The 17542-nt window shown below is 39.1% G+C and overlaps 2 protein-coding genes across 2 annotated transcripts; both read right to left on the minus strand.

The window, feature by feature from the left end:
• Positions 1-3917, minus strand: LOC142380585 (dynein axonemal heavy chain 11-like). Its single transcript, XM_075466496.1, has 12 exons — positions 3832-3917; positions 3625-3751; positions 3361-3513; positions 3039-3272; positions 2007-2138; positions 1453-1613; positions 1191-1347; positions 942-1087; positions 738-854; positions 514-652; positions 276-368; positions 1-201 (listed from the first exon to the last, which is right to left on the minus strand). Exons 1-12 carry the CDS (start codon positions 3915-3917, stop codon positions 1-3), a joined length of 1746 nt encoding a protein of 581 aa, XP_075322611.1.
• A 70-nt stretch (positions 3918-3987) lies between these two features.
• Positions 3988-9098, minus strand: LOC142380586 (dynein axonemal heavy chain 11-like). The gene is made up of 13 exons (XM_075466498.1): positions 8706-9098; positions 7941-8273; positions 7570-7824; positions 7288-7457; positions 6982-7204; positions 6688-6804; positions 6209-6295; positions 5966-6124; positions 5663-5746; positions 5376-5534; positions 5149-5271; positions 4770-4892; positions 3988-4239 (listed from the first exon to the last, which is right to left on the minus strand). Exons 1-13 carry the CDS (start codon positions 9096-9098, stop codon positions 3988-3990), a joined length of 2478 nt encoding a protein of 825 aa, XP_075322613.1.
• Positions 9099-17542: the final 8444 nt, after the last annotated feature.

Here is a 17542-nt window from a genome sequence, read left to right on the forward strand (position 1 = left end):
TCAAACCTTGAGGATAAATGTCTCCTCAGGCTGAAGTCGGAGCTCCAGCGTGGTGTCTCGGACGGACTTCTCAAATTCGAAGTCTCTTTCTCTTTCCACCTCCAAGCCGGGGAACAAGTCTCCAAGCAGTCCCAAGAAGATACTCACATCCTCAGTCACAATTTTAGGCATGTTGAAATCCCGGAGTGCACGCATCAGCACCTAAGAAATTAACATAGGCTCTTTTTTTTTTTTTTTTTACATGGAAATAACATGAGATGCAAATATCAAGTCACCTGGTTCTCTGGCCTTGTTTTGTCTCTTCTTCTCAGTGCCCCGGCCAGAACCAGAACAGACTTAACAGCACGTAAACCCCAATCATAATGATCCTAAAAGACAAACGGGAGTTTAATTTACAAATATCATGAGATTTATGGTAAGTGTAGATTTATTTAATGATTTCATGTTTGACTCTGCTTCTGAGATATGGCTGAACAGATTGGTAATTCACGCACTCTGTTCTTTTTTTCCTACCTGCTTGGAGAGCAGCTCTTTGCAGAGACTGTACAAAGCAGTAAACTTCCTGGCTAAGAGCTTAGCCCCACGGAAGCCTTCTGCCACCAACATTATTTCACAAATTAGCTCAGTGTCAGGTACCACCATAGCACAAGGCCTGTAGGAGGACACAGTCAAGGCACACAATGAACTTTAATTTCAATCAAGGAACATGATACACAAGATTTCTTAATCTTTCCTACCTAAAAAGAGTCTTGAGGTTCTCAGGTAGCTCTGCCCTGCCTGCATAGCCAGGGTTCATCGTGATGAAAATCCCTACTGAGTTTTTTAAGACAATGTCCTGATCAAGGAACAGGAACCTGAGAGATGGCATAAAAGATTAACTAATCTTTGAAAGGACACAGTTCCATGAAGAAAATTCAGAGTAATCAGCCTCGGTTACTCACCGTTTCTTTTTAGAGCGAAGGGCGTCCTGAATAGTTTTGACCTGTACTGCCACAACTGACAGAACTTCCACAGGGATACGATTGAATTCATCAAAGCAGCCCCATGCTCCAGTCTGGGCCAGGCCCTTATATATATTTCCAATCGACTCCACGTGAACAAAGCAGAAATTTTATTTTTAACCTTCTTAATCATCACAAAAACAAAATGACTAAAAGTAATCATCTCAACCTCTGATCCGTCAAACTTACCTTGTAGTCCATCTGTTCAGAGCAGTTGAAGATGTACACCATGACACCCATAGCTCTGCCGAGATCCTTTGTTGTCTCAGTCTTCCCACTTCCAGCAGGGCCTGCGGGGGCTCCACTCATGGTCAAGTGGAGTGACTGGGTCAAGGTGATGTAGCATCTACACTTGACAGTGGTACAAAGAGAAACACAGGTGTGCTGTTTAGCAACCATGTTGTGAACCTATGTGGATTTAATGTATGTGGACTACAAACTGATGACTTACCTGTCCGTGAGGGGAGTGATAACCAGACGTGGTGTATTTCCAAGATACTCATATGAGTAAAGGAACTGCGCATCACAGATGTTGATGTAGCAGTGGTGACGCTCCTCATTCCAGCAATGTCGAAGCTGGGAAAGCCACTGGAACGCCTGTGAGTTGGCAACCTGTGAACACACATCAAATAAACATGGTACACAGGTGGTATGATGATGATCACAGCTACAATGTCTCATTTCAGTCCAAGCCTATGAGCTATCATTAAAACTATCCATTCTAGTGAAACAAAAGCAGTGCCTCTGTTGTTTTTCTTTTGCAATCAAATTCATTATCTAAACAATCATGAACTATAATGTTCATTTTCAGGTTTCCTGTGTTATTTAATCAACTTTTAATCTAAAATCTGAGAATTTTACTTTTTGCAAAACATCCATTTCAAATGAAGAAGTTAATTTGAAAACAAATCATATTCCCTTTCACACGTGTGCAAAACATAAATCTTGTTGTATATCTAGCTCAATTGCACTAAAGTCATGGTGTAAGAATTACTTTGTGCCAACCTTTTGAGCAATGAGACTGGCAACAATGTCTCTGGCGTGCACATCAATAGTACAGACAGTCATGATCTTCTGTCTGTCCCCTGGGCTCAGCTCTCCCAGCAGCATGCCAATCAACAAGTTCAGTTGAGAAATCTGAAGAAAGAAAGATAGACTTAAAGCACACACAGGAAATCACAAGAGGAAAATGCAAAACAAATTTAGAAAATGTGTCTGAATTGATAGAAATATAATGTATTGCTTGGGTAAAGTTTAGTGTCTCACCAATACCAATAGCAGTCAAAAGTAATTAAATATAAAATCCAGGCAGAATGTTAAACACAGGTAGCATATGAATATGTAACCAGTGTAATTTAAAGTTTTTGTTTTAACTAAAACATCCCGAGATGTAATTTGTCCCAGCTCTTGTTTGACAGCAGACCCAATCACTGCAGCGCAGTGGGTTGGGGGACGAGAGAGAGATTATTCAAACAGCAGCCAAGGACATGTTAACCTTTAGTAGTGCTGATGAAACTGACAAGAGTGATCATATAACTGTGAGCACAAGCCACAATGAGGTTTCAAAAGCCCTGCTCAGGTCACTGACTCCGATGTAATTATGATGGTAGGTGAGAAGCAAAGGTGAAAACAAAAACGTGAAACATTTACTATACAAACATACTATACAACAGGGGAAAATATAAACAGCTAAGCTTATACCCGGGCAAAAGGTCGGTTTATAATGATGGTTTTATTTGGAAAATGAGTTTCCTGTTGTAGGAATAGTTGACGTTATATAAACAACTGAAAAAAGTGGTATAACATTGTGTGAAAGATTTAGCTAAATGATGAACAAGAACGGGTAGGGATAGTTTTGGACATGGCATTTCTAGTAAATATATATATATATATATATATATATATATATAAAAAAAAAAAATTAAAAAAAAATCTCTTTATTTTTTGTCATTTCCAGCCACAAGAAACCTACTGTTAAATGAAAATTCAGAATCAGAATCTTTTAATCTTAGTGTCTTATCTCATCATGAAATGTACCTGCTTCTTGTTGTAGTCTTTCAGCGCAGACTCAAATCCCTCCTCTAGTCTTCTAAACACAAGCTCCATATCATTACTCCACCAGATCTGTGATCCAGTCAGAGCAACTTGGGCAGGAAATTCGAGAATCCACTGCTCTCTGGATCTGTCCTCGTACACGGACACAGCGTCAAACAGGTGACCCCCGACACTCTTCTTCATGGACTCTTCAAGACAGGCAAGCCACACCTCCACCTAATGGAAAGGGTTTTGGCCAGTGGCTTAGTCATTTTCTGAAGTGTGATAGCTAATTCACAGTCTTTGACACTGAATATGATCTTACCGGCCCATAACAGCAACATTCAGTTTGGAATGGGACATACTCCCTCTCTTTGCTGTACATGCCCACAGCACGTTTAGGGTTGTCCATGTGGTCATTTTTGGCAAACTCAAGATCTGACATGTTGTCAAAAAGTTTTGAGAGATGCACAATTACCTAAAAAAGAAATAAAAAAATATATATACTTAGATATACTAAGCATAACAATAGCACCACATTAAATACTCAGCAAAACAGAATCAACAGGAATATCCTACATAACTTTACCTCCCTGGGGCGACCCCCTTTAGAGAGGATGTCCAACAAGTCTGTAGATGAAATAAAGTAGAATCGTGGAAAGGCAATTCTCTTTGTCTCCAAGTATTCAGCGAGCGCTTTTTCGCATAAAGCCAACCTGACAGAAAGCAGAAGCGGGAATATTAAGCAGAGAATTTCAAACAACATAACTAAAGTTTAATGAAAATAAACAAGAACCTTTTTTGTAGATCCTCTAACTTCTCAAATAGATGTGTTTTGTTGGTGGCCTCAATGACATTTTTAGTCTTAGCACTGTCCAACATTAACTCCTGAAACAGCCAAAAAATCCTCATGTTTAAAATGATTTTTTTTCAAAACTGCTACTGTGCTTAGCTACACCATTGGTGTGTACATGCAGACCTGAAATTCTGCATCTATTGCTTGGAATCTGTGTGTATCTGCAGGCAGCTGTTGGCAAATATCATCACAGCCTTTAAAGATGCTTTCGAGGTAGGCCCATGTTCTTTGGACCTCCATCCAGACCATCAGCACAGTGTCGGCCACAGTCAGCTGGTTTTGTAGTTCCACGGCCTGGAACAAGAAGTGATCTACATGCTTGCTCAGAAAGACACTCTGGAGCTGAACCTTGAAGAGAAGGAAAGAAAGAGCAATGAGTACAGCATAGCTAAAGGACTCGGTCCATTGTAAAACTTAAGTACATCACACTACCACCCAAACTATGGCAAGAGAAAGCAAAATCCTGATAACCAGACATCGTTACATATATCAGTTTTACGAAAACACATTCCACCTCATTGGCATGGCAACCCAACCATTTCAACAAATATGGAGACACTAAAGTAGCAGGACTTCTAATTGCTGGCTGTAACCCTCCAATACATCTGGTGTGCACGTTCAAAGAGCACCATGGAGCAACAATGCCTTGTGTTCCCCAGCAGCCGTAAATCTAAGGACTCAATAGGGACCCTCTTTACTCTCATCTGTGCTGTTAAGACACTCAGACATGGCCACCCTTCCTTCTCATCTCAGTACTTAACTATCTGTCTTTCCCACTGACAATAATTTTAGAGATCAAATTCTTGTATTTCACAACTATTGCACATTATTCTATGTTGTGAGACTACGTATGAATTCTCAGTAAATCAGATATCTACCTGATGATCCTCAAGCTTTTCAATAAGCTCTTCATCACATGTCAGTAGTGGTACTGAGGTTTGGTAATGTTCTTCATATGAGAGCTCCATTGATGCCCATTGCTGACTTATTTCTGTTACAACCTGAAACATATACAGTGGACAGCATATTGACAACAGCATTATTATTAATAACAATAATAAGACAAATTGTATTCCCAAGACTTGCTCTTTGCTCATTGTCATTACCTTTTTCACAAATAGTATAAACTAACAATGATATATCAATCTAAGATAAGACAGTAACATCATGCAAATACATAGTATTGTTGGTGAGAATTGCTCAAAGACTACTGATGTCGCCATGTTTGGTGATGTGTTGCTCATATCAGAAAAAAACCTTTTCAATAGCCATTTCTTTGACCGCTTTATCCACTACGTGGCGAACTTCATCTTCAAACAAATAAAGCTGTAAAGCCAAAAGTTCTCCCAAGGTGGTATTGTCAGTCACAAAGAAGTCCCTCTGTTTAAAAAAATTACAGTCATGAGATAAAGTCTGAGATATCTGTCATGCAAGAAAAAAAATGCTGCTCTGCAATAAGAGCTTTACGATTCGTATTTATGCACCTGTGTTGTTCTAATTAGTTGCACCCAGTGGCGCTCTCGAATTGCCAAGTTCTGCAGTTGACTCACGGCCCGCAGTGACGTCAACAAGTTCTTTACATAAAGGTCCAATCCAGTATAAACGTCCCACACGCGAGCGTCTTTGTCGAGCTTCCGCATGTCCTACACAAACAGAAGGAAGGTAAACATAATTAGTTATTAGGGGCATCTGTTACAAACAGCAATGGTGCATGACTGCAAAACAGCAGGAGAGATGAGCTGGTGTGATGTAGCACAGTGGGTGACCTCACCTTGGCAAACCTCCTCAATTCTGCATCCATCTGGTCTACGTTTATCTGCCTCCATTTGGTCATTGTCCAGTTTTCTACACTGCTCTGTATAGATAAAGACACATGTACAGAGGTCAATGGGCTGAGGGTGCCTAATGGGGACTTTCAGGGGCGAGGAGGTATTCACAGATTCAAAGAAAGCCTCCAAGAGGACAGGCAGGTCAAGTCATTTAGGTACTGGAGTAGTGTGGTAGGGTTCAGTTGTATATCTATCTCAACAAGAATGATGACATTTAAGAACAGAATATAGATTAGGCCACTTGCCTGCACATATACAACGATGTCCCACAGTTCTTTGAGGACAGTGATCTCTCGTCTACAGAGCTTGATGTCTCTGTAGTCAGGGATAGTTACATCAAAGAGATTTGTGGACTCTTGTAGCTCTGCTACTTCTTTCTCCATGTCTCGGATTGCTTTTTCAGACTACAAAAAACAAGGCAATTGTTATTTAAAGTGTCCATTAGAGTATAATATCTTTTTCCTTCGAAAACGAAGCAAAACTATTACTTTTTCCAGGCGAATGTAGGGATTTGTTGCATTGTAACTGAAGGGTTCTGTTGCTCTGAAAATCCCCCTGAATTTGGTTTGTTTAACCTGAAAAGTAGAAAAGGTGCATCTTTAATGTACTTATGTCTGGAGATAAATTAACAATATTTTCCACACTTGGCATATGGAATTCAGCTGAAGATAAGAACTAATTTAGACCTGATGCAATAGTTGCATGTTTCTACATCGTGACCACGACGTAGAACTCCCGTCAAATCATTTTCAAGACACATACACAATGATAGTTGTTTCTAATACACTGACATTCAGAACAAAGGCAGTAATTGGCAATATAATCTAACTTCTGGTGGTAGTTTCTCCTGTAGGTTATTCAGAGGCTGAGATATAACAATAATTTGGAAGACAGCTGTGTTTTCCATAAAATTCCTCAGATTTTTTTAAACTAAACCTTAGATTTGAATTGGTGAGTGACTTTTCACCTCAAAATCCATGCATCGTCTTCGTAAAACCATCACTTCCACACTCTGCATGGGTGCCACGTCATGCCTCACTTTTAAAGCCAGTTTTTTTGCCTCGCTCCATTTCTCCGGGAGTTCCTGTGAGGAGAATTATTTTGATTACTAAGTCTGAATGAGCACAAAATGAATAGAAAGTACTCTGATTATTCATGACTTAATTATTCATTCATTTATATTAGACAATTGCTATCCTATTATCGCATGATAATTAGTGACAAAAAAGAGCAGAGACAATCTTCTACTCATTATTCTTACCTCCATTTGAGAGTAGAAATGTTCTGGTATAGTTACGCCGTAACGTTCTAGGAGAATTATTGTGTCTCTGAGAGGCTCAAACATGTTGTCAGTGGTGTTTTGTCTGTCTCTGACAGCCAATAGAAGACTCATAACTTCCAAAAAGCCTTTGTGGTCCCCTTTGGCAATAGGACGGTTTAACCCTTCAACAGTGGCTCGGAGAAACTGCTGAAGCTCGTCAAGACTGAGTGGGAAAGCTTGAAAAGTGAGAACAACCAATGCAACAGTTTAGCTTGCATTGAAGAGCTATGCGAGAATGAATTTTACCTGTTAGTCACATATGTCAAGAGGTGCTCTTTGAAAAGCCAGCTCCACTTTTTTATAATGTTACAAAGACTGGCTTTAAAGAACTTGATATCCACCCGAAGCCACCCATCAAACACTCTGAAGTCTTCCAGCTGGGACACTTCAGCATACAGATCCTCATAGTAATCAATCTGTAAAATCAAGAGGACACCAACATTCAAATGAAAGTTAAAAAAAAAAAAAAATTGCCTTTCAATTAAAAAGCATGGATCGGAAGTTAAAAAGGACAATTTTTCTCAGGACCTGTTCTTTGAAGTTATCGATTGTAGGGGGGTTGTCGGGTAGCACGTCTGCTCTAAAAGTCTCCATCTCCTCTGTTGTAAGTACACGTCCATACTGGAGAAACTGGCTTAGAAACTCAGCCCTGTCATCTTGCCATAGATGGGCATAGATATCAAACTTTCTCTGGTACTCTGAAGCTTTTTTCAGGACACTGTCCACTCGGTCCATTATTTCCCTTCTCAGGTCCAACAAATCTACCATGCCATCCATTACATCCTGTAAGAGTTGTGTGAAAAGACATGATTTATCCATATCTACAGTAGCATTTAAAGAAGAACTTAACAATAGCTAGAGGTAGAGAACCTTTAACATTTAAATCTAGAGCAGAGTACCTGATAGCTCTCCATGTTAAGATGAGCAGCAACTCTCTTTACATTCACTGAAGTCTTGAATACATCTCCAACGAGTTCCTCTACCAGTTCATAGAGGCTGTCTCCTACATCTCGTTCCACTGAAGGACAGAAAGTCATGCCTGTGCCATCCAGCATCAATTGAGCTTTAAACAGAGGAGATTGGTTTGGAAAGGACTCCATGTTATCCACAAAGAATTGAAGAGAGTGGCTGATGTAGCTGAAAAGTCCCTCCACCACCACCTCATCCATGTACTCCAGGTAGGATTGCCATCCATCTGAAGCAGGTTCAGCGTGGAAAAGGACCATATTTTCCTGATAAGAGACGTATAAAAGAGGTGTTTATCAGATGTTTAGATTTTTAGAGCAAAACAAATTGTAAATATTGAAGACAGTAATCATAACTCAAAGTTCAAAGAATATCACTTTTATTGAAACTAAAAATATATTATGATCATCTTTAAATTTGATTAACAAAACATAAAGGTTAGATTTTTATAAACGCTTTAATATCCGAGTCCTCTCATCAAAAGGAAACTGAATCTAAAGCTAAACACAAACAATACAACTCACAACATGCAAAGAAAGAAACTTTTAAATTGCCTGTGAATGTGACTTTAAATGTGCAGCATTTGCATGAAGACAAATATTTTCACAACTTTCTCTTGTAAAACGATGCCAAAAGTTTCATGGTTTAGTGCTCGCTTGCAGTGCAGTCTGTATTATGATAAATCCACCCATACAAACCTGCACCAGCTGATGTATGAAGTCTCCGTCCTTCTTCATGGAGCTGTACTTCCTGCTGACACAGTCGGCCCTGTCGTCTAGTTGCATGATGGAGCCTTTCTTGTTGTCCTTTCTGCAGAACATGGCCTGTTTGCTCCACCCCTTCATCGCTCCCTGAATGGTAACACAGTTTTCCTTGGCTCCACTGACTCGACATGCGAGGTCTCGGACAAGGTGCTCTGTGATTCTGATAAAGCTCCAGCAGTCCTGATCTTGCCAAGTCAGGCCTGACTCCGCTCTTAGCAGCTGCAGGTCTATGGACTCCAGCTCAGCTTTGATGAGTGGAAGTTCCACCTCTAACACTGTCAGCTTTAGCTTGTTGTACCACTGCACTAACAGCTGCAAACTGCTCATATACTTAAGAATACAATTGTGGGGAAAAGATATAGAGTAATTAGAATATGCAGAGGGTTAAAGGGAAAGCCATGTCGCTTTTTTAACAGAAATAGGTGGGTGTGCATAAGAGAGTGTAGTGGAGCAGGCTTATTTCTTACCTTTGTGAACATGTCACGTTTCTCAAAAACAGTCATTGCAGCTGCAGGGATGTTGAATTGACTGAGCGTATGGATATATTTCACATCTTTTAGGACTTCATTTAGCTGGCAAGAAAGGAAATGTTGATTAACTGATACATCTATATTATCCATTAGTTTTGTCATAAGTAATAAAAACCAGGAGGAAAATGAAAACTAAACAGTAACAGTAAAAAGTAAAAGAACAGCTCCTCGCTTTGCCAAAGTCTGTACGCAATAAAGTTTGATACAGTTTGGGCCAACAAAAAAATTGACCACAGCAAAGATATGACCTACATATGACCTACACCTTTAGAAGAATGCATTATTGTTGCATTACCTACTTAGCTAGCAGAGTTCTCCATTTTAAGAATATTGAAGTGATGTCAGCAGTTTTAAACCAATTTGATATTTATTAAGAGACACATAATCGAGGACTTTACATGAGTTACCTTTGGATTAAAATTTACTGAAATTAGGCCAGATGTAGGATTTCTGTAGATGAGAGGCTGGTTCAGATTTATCAGGCAGGCCTGTTCCAAACCATTGCACCATTCAGAGTAAATGTCCTCTTCATACTGATCCAGATGACTCAACATCTCCATGTACATGTGGTCATTCACCATATCCGCACCTTCTTCAGACCTAGAAAGATGACAAAAACATTAATTTCTTGTCTTTTCTAAGTGAAGGAGACTGTTGATATATGTGACTTATAAGCTATTGTTTCTAACTTATTTATTTACTGAATAAATCTTATTCTTATACTGACATGTCAAACAGTAATCTGAATCTTTCCCACGGTGTTTGAATGCGTTCTCTGAGCATTTTTGCCCACTTCAAAGCTCCAGATGTGTGTGCCATGTTCTTGGTCAGACCACTCTTCATCTGTACACAAACAGGGAAGTAAATGTTAAATCAATAGCATCTATTGCTATTTCAATGAATACTGCTATACCGCTACTCCAGTTTCAGAAACAAGCACCTGTTTGAGATGAGATTGGAACAGAAAATCACAGTTCGCCAGCTCCTCTCTGAAAAGCTGCTTAAGCAGAAGGAAGGTGGGACAAAACCTCTGTCTGATCCGTGTTTTCTCCAGGAAGGGTCCAACAATGGTTAGCATCTGAAAAATAAAACATAAAAAAATTGTCGTCCCACTTTGCCGCTCTGTCTCTCACTCATCCTGAACTGGTAAAGTGTTTAACATTAAGACAGTATTCCGTTTTGCTTACCTTTAAAGCTGATTCCAGCCCTGTGCAATCCTTAAAAGCCAAACATAGCAGGCTGGCAAGGCGGCATTCGATGTCTGCAATTCTACTCTTGAAAGCCTGATACTCATCTTCAAAAGCCTTACAAAAGAAATACAAAAAAATTAACTGTATTCAGTGTCAGCCACCAGTGTAAACTTGCATGTGTGTTATGACTCTTTCGTGTAATAAATGTCCAATCCAATCCCAGCAAAGACAAACAGGCAGTTTCACCTGAGAGCTGAAGTCAAGTGGGCTGTTTTTACTGTACTTCAGTACTTGGCAGTGGTCTGTGAACTCTTTGTGCATCTTGGCAACAAAATTACTGTACAGCCCCCCTTTAATTCCACCAAACTCCAGTTTTTCCATCCTCTGAAAGTCCAGCATAGTTTCAAACAAGTTCTGCAAAGAAAACATACTGTTAAAAAAAAAAAAAAAAAAAGAAAACAATCAAGACCAAAAAACATCAATTATATAAAAATACTAGTGTTACACTTTTATACGAAAAAAAAAACAAATTATGCTCTCACCTCCAGCTGTAGCATACGGCTAAAGAATTGGCTGAAACGTGAAAAAATCATGGCAGATGGGAAATCCCAGGGTGCATGTTTCACTTGGTCGGCCAGCCTCTCCCTCTGGGTCTGGTAACTCTCTTTGAAACAGCTAAAGACTTTTATTACCCTCTTTACCATTTGTAGACTTTCCTCAGGATCTTCTCTGAGTAGCAGATCTGCAGAGAGGTACGCAGAACCCTGCAAGGTGAAAGGTTTTTATATTTGTCAGTTTGTGGCCAACAACTGACGACTCAGTAACGAGGACAGACTGACTGGCAGCAGTAGCGCGTTTTTTTTTTTTTTTTTGTCTCCGCTGACATTCGAGGACTCGTACCTGTTCGATAAACAGATTGCAAAGCTCCTGCAGTAGCACCACAATGCGCGCTGGTCTTTGATAAGACTGGCAGTTGGTCCAGATAAGGAAGAGTGTATGAAAGAGTGCAGGTATGTATGTCTCCATGTGAAGAATTCCTTTATTTTCCAGTTGAGACAATTGTGCATTTAGTGGCTGTAGATAAAGGTCAATGTCCTGTGCTTCTTGAAGCGCTTTTGTTTGTTAGGAGAAGAAGAAAAAAAAGACCAAAACATATTATGTTTTGGTATTTACACTATTGTGCATCAAACATTTGACAAGATACAAACCATAATATGGCCTCTTATAAAATAGCACAAGCTAGCCTCACCATTAGACACATTTCCAATTAGAGTCTTGATTGTTGTTTGATAGCTACTGTCCATCATCTCTAACATCTTCGCCATCGTTTGAACAACAGGACTCTGAAGCTGTGAGTGAAAATTATAAAAACGTAGAGGGTCAAATAAAAGAAGATCAATTAAATAACATTAATGAGGATCCAGGGGAGAAGGCAGCTTACCTGATGATGAATGCTCTCTATATTGTTCTTTCTGGAAGCCCAAAACTTCAGCTCTGCATTGGGTAGAGGATAACAGCCTGTCATTGGTAGGTCTGAAGAGTCCTCCTTTAAAATCCTCTGGATCATGTTTGACCAGCTGATGACCTGTGTCTCTATGGCATGGGCCAGTGCCCTGTCGTAGCTGTCGCGCCTGAGAGGGAAAAGAAAAACCAGCTAAATCTCACAGTATAAACCAAGATCAAGCAGTGTGCGAGTGTGTTTTCTTACATTTTAAAGGTGTTGTATGACTTTTCAATCCAGTCTGCTGCAGTTGGTATAGGGAGAACAATTTTCCCTAAAACCTGTCCTTGTACAACTGAGGTCTTACCGCACATGCTCTCAACATGTCGAATGATGTCCTCGGACATCAAATTTGGCCACATGTGATGGTTTTTGCTGTTTGTCAGCAGTGGAACACAGACCTTTTGCAGGAACACAGAATGAATTCACCCAGAACCCACAGCAGAAATCTAGGTACAAAACTAACTGACACTACATCCATAGTTTGCTTTTATTTATTTCATTTGTAATGGTATGGGTATATTTCAGTAAAAACAAAAATCACCTGCTCAATTGTGCGCGACAGCTGCGTTAGTGGTGGTGAAGACAGAAGGCCGAAAACCAGGAGTTCCCTGCAGTTCTCAGAGTTGACGATGACAACTCTCTTCTTAAGGACGTAGGCTTGCTTGTTATGGGCAAGAGGTGGGACCTGCGTTCAAATAACACGACATTTCAGGGTGAAATGCGTCTCGCAAACTCTGGCTGCTCTATAAGCTTAACTAGCTTTCAAGTCCTGTATCAGAAGCTACATTTCCAGCGACAATCTGTCTCCTTACCTCATTAGACGCGACCAAACAACCTTTTTTTGATGAGAAGAAAAACACCACTGATTCTCTCTCAAAGAAGTCTTTCAGTTGTCTTTGAAACTCTTCCTCGACAGCACTCTTCTCCCATGTTTGGCTCTGAAGTCGCAACAGCCCACATACTTTATCCTCGATAAACTTAACTCTGACGTCCTCAAGAAAAGGAGACACATTCTCTTCGTCTGACATGATTGACCTCCGACCATGACAGGCGTTCCTCTCGTCACTTCGCTGAACAAAATGCAAAAAAAGGTTAGCCTAACATATTTCGAGCAAAGAAAATAGCTCTAAATTAGCCCAGAACTTCGCGGAATAAGAAGTTTTAAGTTGCTGCATTGGCCTGTCTTGCTGAAAATTGCCAGAAGCTGCAAATCCGTGTGGGCAGTTCGGCATTATGTTGCTTAGCAACAGCCACTATCCCCAATCAATGCCAGCCGTACAGCAATCTGACTACCTCCAAGATGTGGCGTTTACACGCAGTTCATCGATGTGAATACTCCTTTTTTGACCAATTAAAGTCGTAATTCTCTAGTACACACTGTTGGCAGGATGCTTGAATCATTCTTAATAACCAGAAAAGTATGAGTTATAGCAAAACGTTAAATGTAAAGTTGCAGACATCTGAAAACACACTGATTACGGTAGTCAGGTTTAGGGGCAACTTTCAAAGTAAAAGCATAGTTCTTCTGGACGATATTTCACTTTTAGCCAGTCATTTTCACATTGAAAAATGTTCATACTAATAAGAAACGAAATAATACAATGCCGTTCCCACAGTACTCAGGAATTACGGTTTTCATTTTCAAAGTTAGATCCCTGTTAGGCTACATTTCAGACATGCGCTAAAATTCACAGTTTGTTGTTTCTACACATCAATTTCACTTCAGAGTACACATCCTCAGAGTCAATCAAGCCATATCATCTCAATCTTGTGATGTATTAAAAAATGGTTCTCCTACCAGAGATCATACCAGTATACTATCTGGGAATCTCTCATAAAATATATAGTGCAATCTAGTTTTGTACTTCCAATTCTAAGCTCCTTTAAATGTCTAATATTTCTTCTATTCTGTATATATTCAAATTCACGTCAAAAGTAACCTCCCTGATTCCACAGATCAATTTAATTTCAGAGTTTTAACTTTAAAACACAACACCCGATTGGGGTGACACTCTTTGAGCGTCTCTTTGAGGAGGTCTGCTTTGAATCTGTAATGGAAATGTTCTGTGGAAACATCTAGTTTTCTACTAATATGGATGTGAATATGGGAAAGATAATATTGTAGGAAATAATTAAATAGTCTAGGTAATTGTAGGTAATATTAGACAGTCTATTGGTCCTTTAATTTTGAAATAAAACATCAGATTTGGGTGACACTTTTTGGGCATCTGTTTCAGGAGATCACCTTTCAATCTTAAGTGAAGTTGGTCGGTGGAAACTGAATTTCTTTTTAATATGAAACTGAAAATGGAGAGGTTGCATGTGTTATTGGACTATTTTAAGGGGCTTTCATTTTGAAATACTACACCCATGATGGGGTGACACTTTCTGAGAGTCTCTTTGAAGAGGACTGCTTTTCTATCTGTCGTGAAATTGGTCTGTGTGGAGGCAAGGAGTTTTCTATTAATGTGGCTCTCAATATGGAAAATGTAGGTAAAATAAGAGTTTTGGGAGGGTTTACTTTTGATATCCAACATCAGATTCGGGTAATTATCTTGAGGGGTTTCTCCGAAGAGCTCTGCTCCCAATCGGAAATCAACTTGGTCTGTGGAATATGGGAGATTTATTCTAATATAAATGTGAATACAGACAGAATGTGAGAAACATCAGACGTTTAAATGAGCTTATAATTTGAAATCCAAAACTATCTGATTATTCATCAGAGGTGCCTGAAGATGACATACTCCGATATACTATCTGGTAGGAGAGCCTGTACATGGCATTTCAATTGCATTTGATTTTCAAAGATATATCACAAGATTGGTTGATTGGCTCTGAGGATGTGTGCTCTGAGGTGAAATTGGTATGTGGGAACAACACTTTACTTCAACATTTTGGGAATTTCAGCTCAGGTATTAATTGTAACGGGGGATCTAATTTTGAACACTAAAACATAACAAAGTGGCAAAGTGTATTGTTTTATTTGTTATTACTATTCATAAGATTTATGAGTGTGAAAATGATTGGCAAAAAGTGAAATATCAGGAAAAGGAATCATGCTTTTACTTTAAAAGCTGTTCTTTAACGTGACTACCATAATCCCCAGTAAATGCGCGCACAATAGAATAATTCTAATTCAGTAATTTTGTGTGACACCAGTTTAACTTCTTTGGTGCAGTTTTTATTGTAACAGGGCATTTTACATCTCTTCATTTGCACATTTGGCAACTCATTTTGTGTCTCTCTCTGGAACATTAGTCTGACACGACCCTTGAAGGCCCCCCTGGCTCATTGTGCCCCCGGTTCTGTGCACAGTCGCCACTTTTCATATGGAGCCTAACTGTAAAAAATGCACTAATTTGTATTTCAAAATAACTAACCCTTGGTGAAATGAAGTTTGTAGCTTGTTCTTTTTGTTTTAATTTTCTGCATACTAGTCATACATCATTTTTGCTGTAAGTGTGAAATTAAAGTTCAACATTTGGTCCTATAAGATATCCTTTAATAATACTGTTTAAAAAACTGTTTCTTCCCCCCAAATCACTGAATTTCTTATTAATTTAGTTACATTACAGGTGTTTTGGCACATGTCTACAAAAGAGGAAGTTCAGCTGTTATTTTTCACTATAACCACTTGCAAATGTCTCGCCGGTCAAAACTGATGGGTTTATTCGCATACTCTTCAGAACTTGAATAAGAAATAACGTGTAATTCTGTCATCACGTACAAACTGATTCAAAATCTGTGTCAAAATCTGTGACATGTACGTGTATTACATAAATATTTATTACATAGAATGTTTGACATCTGCTCAAATAGCAAATTATCTGCCATGAGAAAGCTGACAAAAATCTCTGGTCAAAGCAACAAAGGGAAGGATGTCCACCAAGAAAATAAAAGCTTTCCATATCAACAAAAAGAGAGGAACAAAAGAGACATTTACAGTGTTACATTTGTTATTACAAATAGTTTAGTTTGAAGAAATGGCAATTAGATTTTTTTCAAAATGCCTACATTTTGACAGGGACCCCTAAAAATATTCATCATAAGACTTTACAGATTAGGTCACTGTGTACCATGACTGATCTGCCACTTTATATTGCACCGTACCTTATATTGTACAGAAATTCAAACATTTTTGTTTACTCAAGTGCCAATCTGTGGACACTTTTGTTACAGGTTTGGACCGAGGAGGAGTTGGAGAGTTTAAGACATCGTAAAATGTATGCGATGTGTGTGTCTAGTTTGTTGTCTTAGTAGCAGAGCACACAAACGCAACTATTCTTTACAAGTGACTTTACTGCACCCCGTGTCGGAGCAGCTCAGCAACGTCGCTGATCTGATAATAAAAACAAAATTGTATTTTTGGGGGTAACTTTGACATTTAATTACCGTGGTGAATAAAAAGTTTAGTATTAAACGAATATAAACATTTGATACTGGAGATGTGATGCTATTTAGAGTTTGCCTAAAGCATTTATAACACTTAATACAGTTTCTGGAAATGAAATTCCTACTCTACTGTAAGTACAACAAGAGACATATCCTGAGGAAATGTGTGGAAAAAAAAGAAAACTGAGACAAACTCATCAGATTTGCAGGTGGCGCTACCATTTTGGACCTCATCCCTAACAATGACAAGACCACCTACAGGGAAGAGATTGCCTGCCTGTTGCTATGGAGCTAATAACAAGTTGAGAGCAATGCATTCAGGCGTTTAAGGTGGAGATGGCTCAGATGTAATCTACACACTAATTTTACTCTGAAAATCGAACGTATGTTAACCCGTTTGGAAAATAAATCATGCCATTTGCTAAAGACTAGAAAGTTAAAATAGCCTAAAATTGGACTTATCCGTAAAACTGTAATCACAGGGAGGGAAAGAAAGGCGAGTGTCTTGTGATCCATTCCATTTGTAAGCACGGCTCCACGTGAATCATTCTTCATCATCATAGTACAGCCTCCTTTTCAAAAAAGCCACAAAAAATAAAGATGAATCCTTTTCATTGGTACATTCTGAAAGACACTTTCAGTCTAGGATCTGAGGCTTAAGAATCTCTGCACCGCTTGAACCCTAAAAAGCAAACCAAAAACTTTTCATTCAGAAACAATACTGCTCAAATCTGGCACCATACCTGCCACCTTGACAACTTTCCTGCCAAGGATTGTTACACTGCTGAATTAGCCTTCCTGATATCTCTTGCCAATGCTTGTTGTGCAGTCTTTCACCCATATTCAGAGTAATCCATCACATGCAGCTACATTCCCTGGTATCAAAAGCGGTGTTCTGACATATGTGTATAATCTTTTTTCTTGTTATTTAAGTAATAATACTGTTTCGGAAGGTATATACTGGGACAACTGAATCTCTGATTTTGTCTGTACTCCTCTTGCATATGTCGCACTTTGCCTTTGGCCCGTCAGATGTGGCACAAGAGCATCTTGTATTATGAAGCATCTCATCAATGACTGGCAATGTTAACAGGGTTTCATTGATGATGCTGTACTGATTCCCAAGATAAATCACCATACAGTACTCCATCCTGA

This window comes from Odontesthes bonariensis, chromosome 5, assembly GCF_027942865.1.
Source record: "Odontesthes bonariensis isolate fOdoBon6 chromosome 5, fOdoBon6.hap1, whole genome shotgun sequence".
Classification (NCBI taxonomy): Eukaryota; Metazoa; Chordata; class Actinopteri; order Atheriniformes; family Atherinopsidae; genus Odontesthes; species Odontesthes bonariensis.